The 17413-nt window shown below is 36.4% G+C and overlaps 1 protein-coding gene across 17 annotated transcripts in view; it reads left to right on the top strand.

Annotated features, from left to right (window-relative positions):
• The window catches only part of PROM1 (prominin 1), a 62973-nt gene that overhangs the window by 30452 nt on the left and 15108 nt on the right, over positions 1 to 17413 (top strand). For 8 of the 17 annotated variants that reach the window (XR_003534771.1, XM_027686430.1, XM_027686421.1 and 5 more), the window contains 12 exons: positions 3354 to 3474; positions 6196 to 6259; positions 8525 to 8614; positions 9290 to 9313; positions 9946 to 10163; positions 10583 to 10657; positions 11803 to 11866; positions 12420 to 12428; positions 13567 to 13726; positions 15703 to 15855; positions 16683 to 16806; positions 17218 to 17321. Coding sequence is in view for 16 of the 17 variants with exons in the window: in XM_027686430.1 (XP_027542231.1) it covers positions 3354 to 3474; positions 6196 to 6259; positions 8525 to 8614; positions 9290 to 9313; positions 9946 to 10163; positions 10583 to 10657; positions 11803 to 11866; positions 12420 to 12428; positions 13567 to 13726; positions 15703 to 15855; positions 16683 to 16806; positions 17218 to 17321 (1206 nt within the window). In the remaining variant the exon portion in view is untranslated. The remainder of the gene's footprint in view (positions 1 to 3353; positions 3475 to 6195; positions 6260 to 8524; positions 8615 to 9289; positions 9314 to 9945; positions 10164 to 10582; positions 10658 to 11802; positions 11867 to 12419; positions 12429 to 13566; positions 13727 to 15702; positions 15856 to 16682; positions 16807 to 17217; positions 17322 to 17413) is intronic. The other 9 variants (XM_027686427.1, XM_027686425.1, XM_027686423.1 and 6 more) reach the window with 3 other exon arrangements.

Genomic DNA, 17413 nt, shown 5'->3' with positions numbered 1-17413 from the left:
CCAGTGTTTTTGGTAATTCACAGCTTTTATACAGGATGTTGCCCTACAAAGTATGATTCTATTGCTAAAGAGCAGAGGATATAGAAATAATCTATCAAATACATAACTAAGTAGATTTGATATTCCAAATTTATAATGAGTACAATTATGTGCTTTTCTTCAAAGGTGAACTGAGAGTTTAGGGACAGAGACCTGCTATTACCTCTTATTTCCTAGTCATTTGCAAACTTAGGCAAACATGTTTTTTCTGGGAAAGAAACGTAATTTCCTTAATTCCTCTATATTATAAAGGGAGGAACATTGGATTTTTAAGAACGCATGTGTTGCAATACCAGACTTGCTGGTAATACAAAATGTCTTGGCTATTGAATAGAAAAACATATAGTCAGTTTTCTGTCCTTCCAAGAGAGCTTGTGTTATAACCTCTTTCTTGAAGCTGTGGATGTTATGTGTGAGGCTAGAGGAGGCCAAGTCTGGAGGAGCGGAATGGTATTTGGCATCTTGGCAAGTATCTTGTGCAGGCTTCACAAGCGTCCTTGGCTTTGTGAGATTGGTAGGACGTGTTGTTCAGAACCTGGAAATTAATATTATCTGAAAGAATTGGTGGAAAAGTTGGTACAGAAATCTCTATCCCATTATTTTCTTAAATTCATTAGCTAGTAGCGAGGAAGGGGACATTCTTCCAATATGTAAATCTGCTCAGGTTTTCTATTCTGTGACTTGACATTTTTTGCAAGTTCAGCTAAAGGAAAAGCTTGGGTTTCCCTCTGCAACTGGATTAATAACATTTAAATTGGTCTGTAAAACCTGACAGGAAACTTGAGTGTGGAATATTGGACTCCTGAAGAATTGTTTAAACAATTCTCTAATCTGTTACAGAAAAAGCATGTCCTTTTTATTCTTGCTTTATGACAGAAGCATGTCCTTTTTATTCCTGCTTTATGACCTTCTCTTTGCAGCTGCTTATTGAATGTTGACTCACGGCTCAGTTACAGAGTAAATAGATTTTTCCTCTCTCCTGTTGTGTGTTTGTTTATATTCGCAATTGTTTTGAGCGCCTTGAAGTATCTCCTCTATCTTGTTTCCTCCCATTTAGGAAGCTAAAGAGAAAGATGATCATGCTCGAGTCTTACAAAGCACTGTTTTGTGAGCTCCCAATTGACCTTTCTGCTCTGTGAGCATAGCACTGAAAGGACACATAAACGCTGGTTGTCTAAAGAATGAGGATGTGGTTATAAACCCTGAGCCTCAGAGCGACACACAAATGTTTGCTTTTCCTGATAGCTTGAGATAGTTTTTCTTATTAACAAAGAAAAAAAACTTTTGATAGCAATTGCCATCACAGAGTGAAATAAAATAGTGTATATGTCCAGAATTAAACCACTTACTTCTGCTTGTCATAGAATCACAGGATGGTGTAAGTTTTAAGTTACTGAGTTCCTTGGTATTTGTGCATTTTGGGTTCTCATTCCTTGGGTGGTAGCTGATATCGTGGCTGCTTGAGTGTTGGTCATAGTGGAAAAAAACTACACCATTTGCTGTAGGTTAAGTAAGTAGGAAGATAAGTGTGTATGTCCCTTTGTTCCTTAATGATTTCTGGGAGGTTCATCAATAGCCAGTTTTGAAGACATGGCTATGAGATTTTGGGTAGAGAAGCAACCTCTTTTTGTAAAACTCTGTCATCCTGTTCTGGATGTTTTTGGATATTGAGAAAAATATTAGTGAAAGGACCCTAACAGACCTGCACCTGTAGCATGCTCTGAAATTAGAATTTTTCTTCTGAGAGTATTGTCAGAGAAGCAGAAATTCTTACAGTTGAGATCAGTTTTACCAGAACAAGCCTTTACATTTGTTTGGCAAAGCTAAAATAGGAAAAGCAAAATAAAGATGAAGGCTTGGTTTTGATTCACTGAAGAAGGAAATGTGTATCCTGGCAAGATAGGAGTCAACACCTTGATTTATGATGCTCAAGTCATTTTAGGTACCTATTTGCTCTCCACCATCTCATTTATGTGGCTGTATTATGGCTTCTTTTGAATGTACATTCTTTGGAGCAAAAGTTGTACTTTCCATCTATCTTTTTCCCCATAGAGAGCCTGGTATAGGGTTTTCTTTAAGTCTTATTTAAAAATACTAGTATCTGGGTCCTCTTGACGCTCCAACTTAATAAGTTTGACAGTCTGGAAAGAGTATGGTACCATTTGTGTCAGTGATTCCCTTCTCCTGTGTTTGGATGTCCGTAATGGCTTTTCAGAGTACTGCCTCTCTAATATTGAGCTGTTTTATTACACCACAAAGTGAGAGGTTGAACAAATGTGCCAATCAGGAATTGCCTGTAACGCACCTGACTGAAGCCTCAGGGCAGTGTCTGCCCTTTGGAGATGTATCCTGTCTGTGGTGAGTGGATCTCTGCTGTCTACTGGAAAGTTAATGGTTAACCCATCGAGTGGGTTTGTAGTCATCTTGATTCTGAGGCTGTTACCACTCTGGTGGTTACTGTTGACCTTTCTGGTCAAGTACCTTTCTGGTACTTGTCTGAAAGGTTAACTGTTGTGAATGCAGAGGTGTTAAAAAACAAGTCATCCTTCTGTTTAAGTCTATTTTACGCCTAAGCTAAACAAAAAAGCTAAGGATCATGTATGCTAATAGAGCTCTGAAGACTCTCACGGGACCTTTAATTGCCTTTTTACTTACTGTTTGTGCAGATCTGCCATGCTGTAATTAGAATTTTACAGTAGGGAGTGATCAAATAGAAAATAGCAGCAGTGCTGACTGGAAGTCTAGCTCACTTTCCACCTTTTGTTTCAGTATCAGGAAATGCTTATATATTATTTTAGCATTATTAGGGACTATAAGAAAAATCTGTGTAATTATGTAAATAAATTATGCCATTTTGAATAAATCTTGCTGCTGAAGCTATCAAATGAAAAATATTCTTTTGCACAATTAACTTATGAGCGTTTGCTTATAGCTGTGTCAAGATTAATGATACTTGTAAAAGAGCCTAGCATTTCTAAGTCTCATACAATTTACCTAGGCTATACACATTTTCTGACTGTACCCATGCAAATGGATTAGTTTGTACATAAATAACTTCTGAAGACTTTGGATTAACGTCACTTTTCCTTTATTTTTTTGAATTAGTAGTACAATATTGGCCCTTATAGCTCATTCCTCAACTGTGTCTCGTGGTGCATGTGAGAACCTCTAGTAAGAAAAAGAATGTGTAAATTTATGGAAACCTTTCTTTTGATAATGTTGACCTTTTTTTGCTATAGTTTTTTTGTTCTGTTTAATGTTAGAATATGCATTTACAGTAACAAAGAAATATCTGTTATCTGTATTTTTTGTAGTGTTGGAGTGCTCTGTGCATATGCTGCCAACCAGCATTTAACTAACCAAGTCCGAGGAGCAAAGAAACTGGTTAACAGTAATTTTAAAGATCTGAAAATATTCCTTAACGACACTCCAGCGGTAAAGAATTTTTCTTTATGGGGAATGAGGGTGGGAGGGAATATGTGTAAATAAGAAATTTTGAAGAAAGTAATTTTTTCTTTCTATTTGGTTTAAATCACACCTGCAGTATTTTGTTTATTCTTTGTGTCAGTCTCAGTAAATAGAATAAATGATGCAAGGGAAGATATTTTCACACAGTAGTAAGTGTTTGGGAGTTATCCTGATGAATCAGCATTCTTTGAACAACTTCTGAGCTGTACTCTGGGAGTATGCTGCTATGATGCTTGTAGACCTTTTTCCTCCTACTGAGCTAGTGTAGATCACTAGCAGAAGTTAAATAATTTGGAAAAATAAGGTTTTAAAAGGAATACATACAAAAACATATATTACACGTAAACTTGGATTCCTCGTTGCTCTTTCCTGTATCCTTGTATTTTGGACTTAGTTGTATGTGCTCTGAGACGAGTCACAGTAACTTTTTTCCCAGGAATATTTTTGACTGTTTTTTTCTTTAAACCAGAATCATACTGTACCATACAGAACAGGAAAGATTCCTTCCTTTCAGACTTGCCTTAGAGTCCCATAAGCAGTCCTCTGCATATCTTCTTTTGTATTGAAAGAAAAAAAGAAATGCTAGTGAGGAAGGCTTGTAAAGAATGTACAGTTTCAATTCTTTGTGAATTTGTAGGGGACAAAAAAGTCTGACAGCCCTATTGCCTTGGCTTTCATGAATTTTAATTATTTGAATTTAATTTTATTAATCTATTTTACTTCCATGAAATTAGAAATAGGTGGAATTCACAAAATTATGTGGAATCCACAAGTGTGGTAGCATTCCAGTTACAGTAACTCTGGGCTGGTTTGTTTGGGTTTTTTTTACTGGCCAGAGCTGTATGAGAACAGAAGACATCTGGGGGGTGCCATAAAATGTTTTCCTATCTGAAGATGTTCCCTATACAACTGTTTGTTTGCATGTGGTGCTCTGACAGACCAGTGGTGGAGGTACATGGCAGGAATTGAAGGTCATGCCAATAACCCCTCTTGAATCAGGATGCCTTTTGTCAGTCTGGAGCTGACACTGGGCACAGAAGGATTCATCCAGTCATATCAGAAACCACCAGAGTCCCTTTGACAGCACACTGAGTGCTGACAGTGGGAAACATCAGAGGAGAAAATCTGTTATGAAGTAACTTATCTTAATAGAAAAAAAAATAAACACTGGCTAAAAAGTTAATAAAAATGCTGAATTATTAAATTTAAAAGTGTCAGGACTTGGAACACTTGTGCCAGAGGTTACTCAGAGTCTCACTTAGCATTTTTTTAGTTTCAAAACAGGATTATTACTTTCTATTTTTTTAGACTCGGAGCTGATGCAGTCATCGGCTGTATCTTCTAAGTCATTTTGTCAGACAAGGTGCATGAGTATCATGTAGACACACATATTTGTAAGAATTTCTTGGGGAAATGAGAACTGCTTCAGCTTTTTGTAAAAGTTCTAGAATCCTACCAATTGGCTACAAAGCTCTGAAATCCGAATTGATGTCTTTGACTCATCAGTATGAGGTATGTACAGCATGTAAGAGGATTTGAAAAAGAAGTCCTGTGTTAAGAGTTCATGTCACAGAAGATTTGCAGACTGTGAGTATTGAGTGATAACACTATTAGTGATACAGAATCCCCTTTTGTCTGTGACATTGCTGGAGACAATGCAAAACCTGTAGCCCTGCAAAATTTTAGCCCTTAGGTTAGCCTAGGTCAACAAAGCAAACAAATGAACAAAAATATACCTACAGCCTTCTTAGTAAGAAACTCAAATATTTTTTCCTATTTTACAAAAAGAAGGTCTGCTTCATACTTTGTCATTTAATGATGTCCACTGCTGTATCAATAGGTTGTTTTGAGGATGGTTTTTTGGTCTTTTTTTTTCTTTATTTCACAGAGACTACAAGCCATGTACGCTTTGGTACACATTTGAGTCATGCTTAAAATTGAAAACCCATTTGTCAAGTATGTTAACCTTTACACCACTCTGACTCGGTTGGAGTAGAATTCATAATGCATTATTTTAAACATGCAGAAATGAATGAAGGTTATTTAATGTCTTTTCAAAATTAGTATAAGCTTTCCACTTGTGATGGTTCTTTGATAGCCTTTTGTCCAAACCCAGTATCTGGGGATAACTAAGTTACCGGTTTATATCGTTACGGTGTCTTGGTAGAGCTCAAGTTGAGACCAAATCCTCTTGAAGGTAAGGAAAACTATTTGCATTAAGACAGAGCAGCTGTCTCCTTTCTGCAAGAGAAGCTCTGAGAGGCTGCCCAGACACAAGCCAGTGTGGTTGGTGAATTGCTTCAAAATTACCACTGCATCAGTGCCTCACGTTTCTCTGTGAAGGAGAAACTAATGCCACGAGAAAATCAAGTAACGAAATTGGAGACATGCAAAAAAACTTATTTGCCTGACTGACTCAAAGCCTTCATGAGGCCACAGTTCCTTCTGCTTTTAAACTGAATCATTTACCACAGAGAAGTTCCAGTTAAGTAGATGTCTCAATTAAACTGGTCTTTTATTATGTGCAGTTCTGCTAAGGAAATAAAATACTTAATTAACTGAAAACAGTAGAGAGCCAGGGAGTTGGCACAAATATTTTGATTGTTTCAAGCTAACAGTTTGACACATTCAAAAGCATCACTTTTTTCCAATTCTTTTAATGTTTTTTTTAAATCATCTTCTTTACAGCAAATTGACTATTTGGTGAGCCAGTACAACACAGCTAAGGATAAAGCACTCTCTGACCTAAATAGTAAGTACTTTGATTTAAGGGGGGTTAGCAGCATGTATTTAAAAGCTTCAGTAAGATAATGTAATTAGCTCATAATGCAAAGTGAAACTTTATTTATGAGAACATGGTTTTCAAACAGAAGTGCTGTTCTCAGTAGTATATGAGACCAAAATCTAAAATTGTTTTCTCAGAGCTGGTGTAATGTGTAGTATTTCCAAAATAAAGGTCTTTTATTTAAATTGTTTATAGTGTTATAGTTATATAAATATACTATAAAGCTATAGTTTTATAGTATATGTTTTATAGTTCAGTAACCATACTTAAAGCTTTTTTTGGAATATTTTTCCTCAGTTTTTAAATTGAAGCCAAATATCAATGAACAAATCTATAAGCAGTTATGATGGTTCCAATGAGTGAGAGATCTCTGTTTATTTTTCTTGTTGCACTTTTGTTCTCTGCTCAGCTAGAAGTTGAATTATCAGCTTGTCTTCTTTTTAAAGCTGCTTAATGTATTTGCCATTTCAGAATGAGCAGTTGAAGAGCAAGAGATAAAACTTGAAGTAGAACTGCTGCACTTTCCCCTTCAGCACAGTTACAATATGAGGCATCACCTTTTAAAGCTCTCAGTCAACAGAAAGATGATTTTTGTTTTTTTATTTTTATAATTTAAGCTTTGCTTTACAAAACTCACAGTAGAAAGGGCCAACCATATTTAGTGCAGATGATAATTCAAGTTGCATTTTTAGCAGGTGTTAGTAAATGCATACAGGTCTGCATTTCAGGCTGAAGGATTGTTGCTGGGATCAAACTGTGCTACTGTGGAATCATGCCAGTTACCATAAATTGACTTCTCATGCCTATAATCTATGCTTCTGTCTAGTTTAAAATGTATTTTAAAGGTAGTTTTCAATGCAGCCAACTTGGCATGCACTGAAGTTAATATGTCTTGTCTGTACGAGAGTGTAATGCACATCAAATGTGCTTGTGAAAGTAGCAGTAAAGTACTGCTTAATTCCTGCAGGAACACTGGTTTAAAAAGATGTATGTAATCTTTAATATGTAAGAATAATAATAATAAAAAAAAGATCGACATCTGCGTTTCAAGTACTACCTTGAAGCTTCTCAGCCGCTCCAAACTGAAATTTCAAATTAAGTGTTCATTAGTTCTCAATGCCAATTTGTGATGTTACTTAACGGGAACGTAGCTGGATCTGTAGTGAGAGTGATCAGCGGTAAATTAAGATAGCTTTTATTTTCTTGAAGTACCAGAATTAAGTGTGTGACACCGGGGTACAAAAGATGTCACTCTAAGGGAATCAGAAGTAGGATAAACTTTTAGAGAACTGTACATGAGTTCAGTTTGCCCACCCTAAGGAAAAGCTGAAAAGTGTTTCTACTTGACAGAAATTCTCATCCCAGGCCAGACATGACAGTACTAACAGTAATGGATACTTCTGTACCATGCACTATTCCCATTTCATCAAAAGCAAAAAACCTCAAAAATGTGTTTACTATGATCTGAAAATGGAGAGGACCCAGTGACTACCTAAAGAATATGTTACATTAAAATGCTTCACCAAACTCTGCTTGGCATTTCTGTGTCATTTTGCTGAACTAAGCTTCCTTTCTGTTTGTAGACAGTGAGACTGGAGTGTTTGGAGGTGGGGGTAGCTATGGGTAAGGATGATGCCAGTGCTGGGAGCATCCATGCTGGATGCACTCTGTGAGGGGGCAGGGACTGGAGACATGTGCTTAACATGCTTAAGGGATTTCAGCAGAGCTGGCTGACAGGTCTGGGTTGTGGGTGACCTTGACATTGCTCAATACATGCTGAACAGGGGAAAGGAAAAGAATACATTTTTTTAGTTCCTCTTGCACTATTAAAACATAGCTTGAGTGAAAGAGTATGCCACAAAACTCCTGTCCAGATGTTGGGCCTCTCTAACATAGATTGTGGAAAAAATCCTCTTTCGGAAAGAGTAGAAAATGCAATGAAATACATACTGTGGAGTCTATTGAAATGTTATGTGTCTTCACCTATATGGTAAAGTCCTGGTGAATATGTATTTTGATTTACTGCTTTCATTTATAGGCCTATAGCTAGCTAAAACAGAGCTGTGTCCCTGTGTTACCTTCTGTCACTAAGTTCTGACTGTCAGGCCTTAGAAAAATTTCAATACTATTAGTATACTTTGTTATCTAAGAGTCTGGCAGCACCTATGCTAAGAGGTAGTTCAAGTTAAACTAGTTGGTAATGTTTGTTTTTTTTATTTCTCCATGCCACAGATGTTGGACCTGTGCTTGGAACCAGAGTTCAAGAACAGCTGGGAAAAGAAGTACGTCCCGCACTTGATGCAGCTCTGACAATGGCAGGAGGTAAAGATGTCCTTTTTTTTTTTGTTGCCATGGTAAAACAGGCATTATCTTTCTAGCACACGGCATAGGATAACTTTATGCAGTACCGTGAGTCAGCTCATCCTTCTACATGCCTTGATGTTTCTTTTAAACTGAGGATTTCAGATATTTTAAGGTTTATAAATATATTTAAAAGCTAAATCAAGATTTATGTGCTGTTGTTGATATTTAATTTCAGCAGTCACTGAAGAGAGATGAAATCCGATTTCCCTTCCAGGTTGTTGTCCCTTTCTGTTGAATATAAGGGAGACTAGGAAAACTGTCCTCTTAGAACTGTCCATAGGTATTTGCAGGTTAGTCTTCAACAAGTCAGGGAATGAACTACAATGTTCTTGTTCTGTACACTGCCAAGCTTATTATGAGAGTGCTATCCAGCATTTCTTCATTGTATCTTTGAGTTTAGCCTTGCTCACACTTAGTTCTTTCTCCCTCTGGAGGAAATATTCCTTTATTATTTTTTCCATTTAAGGCTTGTTTTTTTCAGGAATCAGGTACAGTTTATAGAAAAAAGGGAAAGACACCCAAGAACTTGAGTCACTTTGGTTTTGTTTTATTTTTTTTTTTAACCATTAATTCTTTCTCATTCACTTGTCATCGTTCTCCTTTTTTGCTTTATTTCTCTTATTTGTCTTGAAGTCAAAGTGGAAAGGGCTATCAAAGGTAAAAAATACGATAAAACCTTGTGTTGTGTGAAGTGCACTTTACTTTTGTAACTTGTTTTTTAGTTGTGTCTGTGTGGTTCGTGTATTAAACACCTGTTCAGTGTTTGGGGTTTTTTTCATTTTATTCTGTTTATTTGGTGTGATTGGGATAAAATCTAAAGCCACTGCTGAATACTTATTAATGCTTGGCTGATGCAACGTGATCTCCTTACCTTTCATCTTGCAGCTGCATAATTTGTGATTTAGCTTATAAGCAAAATACTGTTTTGTGGATATGGGCTTTCTTCCAATTTCTAATGACCAAGTGTTAAAGTTCTTACTGAAATCACTGAGTAAGGAGAGGTAGGGAAAAGGTATAAAAGTCTGGGAAGTGGATGGAATCTCAATGAAAATAGCCTGAGCACATTCATTTCTTTGTAAGAAAGCATGAGTGATGTATTTTTATGTGCAAAAAGTACATATTCTGTGCTAGAGGGTTTTTCTGGGAGGGAGGCAGGATTATTTAGATCAGTATTGTTAAGATTATCATAGCATTTATGCATGTGCACTTTCTCTTTATATCTGTATCTATATCTGTCTGTATCTGCTTTCTAACTAAAGTGTTTTTTAAAAAATTTCCCATCCTTGCAGCCATCAGAGAAACGAAGGAAGCACTGGAAAATGTGAGTGTCTCTGTAGAGGTTCTGCAGGAGGGAACAGAGAGGCTTCATGCAAACTTGACGGATGTTAAAACCCATCTCAGCAACACCCTCAATGACTCCGCGTGCAATGCGGCTCAGGCCGCCTCAACGTGCAATATCATCAGGAATTCATTAAGTCAACTGAATGTCAATGCCAATTTTAGTGGGGTAAGATTTTATAGTAATATTTTTCAGACTCTTAGAGCGTGATTGCCTTGAGCAAGCCCAGTAGCATTTCTGCAGCTTAGTGGATTGGTGTGTGCTGTCACTTGTCAGATAAGTGACCTTCCCTTATTCTGTGTTTCTGGGTGATTCCAGTCACTGTTTTCATCTTCTCTGTAGAAGAGGATAAAATGTGTGTCAAGCAGCTATGTTAAAGTGCTGCTCTGGGCAGTGAAATAACCTGCCCTCCCAAAAATGCTGAGGTTAAGCTTTGCTTTTGTACAGCAGAGGTTTCAGGAGTGTGTTAGAAAGATTCTGCTACAAATCATTCTAGTTTCTTTACCCTCTCTCCTAACTGTGAAATATTTACTAAATTAGCAAGACTGCTACTTCATGTGACTCAGGTATGTTTTTTTTTTTCCTAGTTGCCAGGAGTGACCTCACAGCTTGCAAAGGTCAATGATGTCCTTAAAATAGACCTTTCTAGTCTGGTTCAAAAGGTATGTTTCTTGACAGACTTGTGAACTCTTAATTAATAAGCTGGGATACTTGTGAATCACTTGTTTTCCTTTGGTTTCTCAAGCAGAATTCTTTTGTTCCCACCTCGTCCTGCTTTGTGGTGTATGTCTCTCGTTATTCCATTGTTTGGCCAAGATCTAATACTTGAAAGTATGAATGTAGTGCTTTGTATCTCCAGGATACTACAGGTCAAAAATGCCTGTGAATTGTCGGGTTGAAAGAACAATCCTAGAAAAACAAAAAGGCAGAAACATGGATCCAATAGCATGTTCTGTTTTTTGGTTCAAGCTAAAGAAGTAAAAACCCCTATGCTCTCCTGATTAGTTTTATTGTATTGAAATACTTCTTCTAAATTCCTAATGTACGTATTTGACATTAAATTTGGTGCAATGGACAAAGTGTAATTACTGTTAATATTTTTGCAAGACTTTCCACAAAACACAATGATTTTCACGTAGAAAAAAAAATTACTTAATTTGGGCAGTTGAAAAATCGAGGAATCTGAAAACATTTTCTAGGAATAGAGGGCACTTTCTGGAACCAAAATGTCTGCAGACCCTTAGGCTTCTGCATGCTTTTGAAGTGATCAGGCTTGCAGGGAGTAAGGATTCAAGCATCTCCTTTCTGTCCAGATAAGCTGCTCAGCTTTGTTCCCATGGCTTAGACCCTTTCTTTTGCCTTTTCATTGAAAAATACATCACCCCATCTTTAGAGGAGTTGGATTTCATTGTTTGTAAACATGCATTTCATGTTTGGAAGGCATAGACTTGAAAGAGGAGGCGTTTGACTGGTACACAGTAACCCTTTCACCTAGTGAATTTTCATATGTGCATTCTTGGTCTGACAGGCAACAAAGTTTGAGGTGATTGTAACTGATTCATGTATATTTAAATTTAGCTTTTTTTTCAAGGAATATTCTGGAGAGCAAACTGAATCTGAAATATACTTAAGAGTTCCTATTTTACTTTCATCTTTTCTAATGTGTAGTGATAAAAATGTATTTTTCATAGTTTTATCACATACATTTTCGTATATGTATACTTTTGATCCTTGAATAAAAGGAAAAAAATTGCAAGCAATTTGACAATGAGAAACATGCTCCAATTTTTCCAACTTCTATTCTTAGGGCTATGCAGCTTTTAATGATACTCCAGACTTAGTGGTGAATCAAACCAGGAACATTTTATCAGGTGAGGACTGTCTTTTCGCTTTGATTAATGTTTTTGTTTTCTTTTATTGATAATATATTTTCTTGGCTAAAGATCATTGAAAGATTAACTTCTTTTTTTTTAAGTCTGGTACTAGAAAAAAAACATAAAAGGCAACTGTGTCTTAATGAGGACCCAAAATTAAATCTAAAAATAGGCCATATGGTATATTATGGAGGTGTTTTATCTGTTAGGCTTTTTAGTCATGAGAAATCTTGGGATCCCAACTTCACACTGGCACTTTATTTGGTTGAAAGGCTAATTTTCCTTGACTGATGTGTTTATGACATATTTAGGAGTGTGATGTTAAAAAACCTGAACCTGCCTGCAGTTGTATTAAAATGTAGTGGATGGCAAAGGGAAGGTAAAAATATGCTTTTAAGGATAATTTAAATGGCTGTCTTAATTGTTTTATTACTTGAGCTTTGCACTTTTTAGTCTTTGACCATACCTGTATGGTAGTATAGTGTATGTATACTAATCTGTTTTAATTTTTGTTCTTTCACTGTGGACCTGTTCTGCATTATATAAGCAGCTGTTCCTTGTAAGTTTTTCTGTTCTTTTTCTTCCCCTCCTGGGCACAATGAAGGACAGTATAGATACGAGCATAGTGTACTGTGTCAACTTGCCTAAAATGAGCCAGTTTTAGAAAATCAATGTTATGCTTTCCATTAGGAAACCTAGAGCAGATTTACTCCTTTTCAGTCTCTGCTGCTATATGTAAACACAGACAAGCCATCTTAATTTATCTATTTATAAATTTTTTGAGTTTGTTTGCATTAAACTGAGTTTGAGTTACAAAGCATATAAATGGGTTTACTAGAAAAAAATGCATTTATTTATAAACTTTTAAAAAAGAATGATTTGTTACCTGGTTGATTTGAAGAGTAAACATCAAAACAGACGATCTTGTTTGAGAATAGAAGGTGTGGCCTACTACCAAATTGCAACCTGTAGTTATACATCCTGCTGTTCTAAGTATGTTTCCAGTTGAAAGAAGGGGGAGAGTATAGAGAAACTGCATTTTACACATAGACAGGGTGTATAATAAGTGAATTAATTGTGTGTCTGTAAATCTAAATAGCGTATATCTAAGTATAGGGTAGCATGTTTGTTCATTATCTGAGGGAAAAATGGATTAATTGATCGTTACCTCAAGAGTGTTGCTCATTAATTGGAAAGAATTTATTTAAGTAATCTCTTTTAATAAGGTTGAAAAGAACTAGTATAGATTCTCAATATAAGCAGTATAATTTCTTTCACAGTGTTGTATTCCCAAGGCATGGAGTTTAAATAGATTTTGATCTTCTCCTTCATAAACTTAGTGGCTAATTGTCTTGATCAGTGTTACCATTTGCAATATTGCATGAAAAGGAAGATTTAAGCTGGCTGGATAAAAAGGTGACACATTCATTATAATGAAAGGCAAGAGGAAGAACTCTGGCTCAACTTCTACATCTTTCATCATTAAACTGAATGCTAAAAACAAAGTGTGCGTTTAAAATGCCATTGTGTTACTTCAAAGCTTGATGTTTTTGTTGCCTGCTTGTCTCTTCCTCACACTTGTCTTCATGGCTTGCTTGTTACATGTGGCAAATGGCTTAATAGCATTTTGTAATGCATACATGGAATGTAAATTTCCTCTATGGATCTGTAACAATGCAATATGTATATTCTTTTAGATATCAAAAGCGTGCTGGAATCCATTGGTTCAAATATTACTACCTTCACAAAAGCGCTCCCTGTTCAGAAGATTTTAGATGATTTGATGGTATATCTTACACAGAGTGAGGCATATGTTCAAGATTATTTTCCATTAGTGGAGCAGTATGATTTCTACAGGTATGTACATGAAACAAGGCAGGAGTGAAGTGTTACCTGTTGTTAATATTTTTTAATAGTTTAGTGGTCTATAAAGGCAAGTAAACTATTAATGATGAACACAGTGAAACAAAGATGCTATAAGGCATGCTATGTTTGTTACTGACATTTTGGTAAAGGGCAAAAATGCAGCTAATCAACATCTGTGTGCTGTTCCACCACAGATCAGGAGGTAGTTTCTACTCTAGGCCTTCAGGTCTTTTTCAGGAAGGATAGAGGTAGGTAGATGTCAAAGATGTAACACCTAAAGAAAATCAGTTGTTTTATAATGCCAGGGTGACTTTTTAGTTAGGGCTTGTTTTCAGTGAGTTGCAGGTAAGTTGTGAGGGCATAGGACCACAGAGACCTTGCAGCCAATCCCTTGTTATTGCACCCTTTTTACCACAGGGGAGTAGCAGGGATTCTGCCTCACAGCTGTAAATCTGTGCTCACCTGCGTGTGTCCCTGCTGGTGTAGCACTTGTCCTTGCAAATGCATGGGTTAACTGTACATTGAGAACAACATACTCTTTCTGTTTGAGACTTTGTGACTTTTACAGTTGAGTAATCTCGTATTTTGAAGCATAAAGCTTTTTATTTCCTACCATCTACCTTTGTCCAGATTTAGTCATTTCTGTCCTCAAGCTCATCAAATTCTCCCTACATTTTTTTGACTCTTCAGTTGATTTTATAATTGATAATTGCTTTTATCTTTGTGTCATAATCAGTTTCACTGCTACAGACTGTGTGTTGATGGCTTTAATGCAGTGTTACATAAAAGTGTGCAGAAGACAACTTCTAGAACCTTTTTTAGGACCTTACCTTTAGCCCATTCCTTATCTGACAGTTTTATGGTGAGCCTTAATTTCACAAAATTATCAGTATTTTCTTTGAAGCTCACATAGCATTTAACCAAATAAATATATTGTTTAATTCTGCTACTGCAGAATATCTCATCTACATTGACACTTAAATGCATGTTTTTGTCTAACCTAATAGTACTTCAAGTACAAATGAGACCAACAAGCCTGTAGTTGTTTAAATTATTTTCTATCCATTTCTTTCTTAATTACAGCTACATTATTTGCAGTTCTTAATAAATATTCTCTTACAAATATGCCTGTCAGCATTAATGACTTCCTTTTTATTGGCTGTGCATGTTCATTACAGTATTTCTTTTACAGAATTTTCTCTACAGCGGTACAGGGAGGAAAAAAGGGAACTTAAAAATATAAGTGACAACAGAAGAGAAAAAGAAATGCAGAGGAAATTGGGAGAGGATTAAAGGCTAGAATGTGATATATAATGTATGAATAAATAGATGTGCTCCAGCTACGTGGACAGATAGACCTATTGTGTGATGTATTTAATAAAAATTAAAGTTCGTTTCCTATCCAAGATCTTTCTCCTCATCAAGTTCCGTTAACTGTTCCAATCATTGAAAGCATTCTACACAATGCCTAGGTTTTTACAGCCTTAAATATAGTTATTTACAATTACAAGCCTAACACAGTGTGCAAAAAGTTAGTAAGCCTTGCAGTAAGAGCAGCTGTGTACTTAATGACTGATGGCCAGTCCACATTCATAAATTTCTCCATAGCTTCTTGAATAAGTTACTGTTTGAACATCTGCTTCTTCTGAGTCATTGTTTGCTCCACTTGGAGCACTTTGATGCTTCAGCACAGTCCACCTGCAGTAACTGGTGTTGGGGACACCTTGTTCCTGTGGTGTCTGTTTCCCAGTCCTTCAGCAACAGCTGCCTGTAATCCAACAATAACTATGTTCTGGCCCAAAATTCACGCTAGTGTAGCAGATGCTTGTTTTTGTTGCTAGCATTTGTTGCTCAGACAGATCCACGAGGGGGCCAATTGGGAATATAGTATTACATGATGTTCTCTGCAGGTCTCCAGTGTGTTCTTTGCATGAAAATAACAAAAAACTTCGTCTTTTATTCCTCAGGTGGCTGGGGTGTCTCATTCTGTGCTGCATGCTGGTCCTCATTCTGGTCTTTTACTATCTTGGATTGCTATGTGGCACCTGTGGTTATGATAAACATGCTTCTCCAACAACCAGAGGCTGTATCTCCAACACTGGAGGAAACTTTCTTATGGCGTAAGTTTCACTTATATGGGAAAAATGAACTAAGTGTACCTGTAGAAAGTTGGTTTGGTTGATTTTGGAGGACGTAAAAAAGAATCTGGTTTGTTACCTATCTATATCTGCTAAGAAAAAGTAGAAATAAATACTGATCTCACATACTTGAGGGACTTGGGCATTTTGGGTTGCTCTTTCATTGAGGATCATAGCTGAAGGATAAAACCTCTGAATCTGCTGTTCTAAGGCGAGTGTTTTAGCTAATGAATTTCTGTGTAAGCCCCTGTGGGAACTGGAAAAACTGGGAACAGATAATTGAAAATAAAAGGGGAAAGTCATAGCTTTTTAGTACACTTGAGCATTTGCTCAAAATTAAAAAGTGAGGAGACCAGAGACACTTGACTTTCTCAGAGCATTTCAGAAGGTTTAGGGTTGAAAAGTGCCTAGTAGTGGATTAATGTTGTTTCTGCTGAGTGCAGGAGAAGATTGCACCTGAAACCTTCCTAAAACTTTTTTGAGACCACAAAGCTAAAGAGTTGAATTTAAAAAAGAAAATTGTATGGTTTTGTGGCTCTTAAATGTGATTCTTAAACAGTTTGCACGCCCATTGCAAATGTGAGCATTTTAGATGCACTTTAGCTGAAGACTTTACAGTGCTGAAACATATGTTTCAGAGGACAAGAACGTATTTGGAAAACAGAAGTATTTCAACCGTCTGTCAGTTTTCCTATCTCTGTTATAACTCCTAACTGTTGGCCTCACTGTTGCCACAAGTGCGTGTGTGCGTATATATATATAAAATGTTCTTAACAAGCAAAAACTTATTCAACTTATTTCTTTTACAGAGGAGTTGGATTCAGTTTTCTGTTCTCCTGGGTGCTGATGACTGTGGTGGTGCTCACTTTTGTCACAGGTGGAAATGTAGAAAAACTGGTCTGTGAGCCCTTTGAAGATAAAAATTTATTCAAGGTGAAGTTATTCATGTTATTAAAAAATTATTAGAATCCCAGTGAGCCCAATGCTCTTGTCAGCTCTGTATGGCATATTATTTTTTATAGGACACTTTAAGTGAGTTTGGATCTGGTTTTACTTTCTCCTTACACACCAAATAGAGACATTCATCCTTTCTTGGTTTAATTTGCTTTGCAGTGTAAGTACTGCATACCTGTCTTTGGAGACAGATTTTTCTGATTCAGCTTTCCTCAGTGATGAGGAGCTTTAATATTCACTTTCTGCACCAGAGTTTGAATTTGCTGTTATGCTTGTATTTTCATTAGTGGGTGATAAGCTTAGATGTGGGTATGTCTCAAAAGACCACATATGAACAAGTACATGAAGAAACTTGGGATTATAGTAACATTACTGAATTTTGTCTTCTAGGTTTTGGATACACCTTACTTACTAAATCAGCAATGGAAGAACTATCTTGCTGGCATTCTCTTTAAAAATCCAAATGTTAACTTGACTTTTGAAAAAGTGTACAGGTATTAAAGTTATGATTAAGATTTAATTCATTTCATATTTAATTCACTTTTAGTTCATTCATTTTACACATACTCATTTGGTGGTATCTTTC

Source organism: Neopelma chrysocephalum, unplaced genomic scaffold (assembly GCF_003984885.1).
Source record: "Neopelma chrysocephalum unplaced genomic scaffold, ASM398488v2 Primary Assembly neopelma1_71, whole genome shotgun sequence".
Classification (NCBI taxonomy): Eukaryota; Metazoa; Chordata; class Aves; order Passeriformes; family Pipridae; genus Neopelma; species Neopelma chrysocephalum.
Note: the sequence above shows the minus strand (reverse complement) of the source record. Positions and strands in the feature narration are given on the sequence as shown.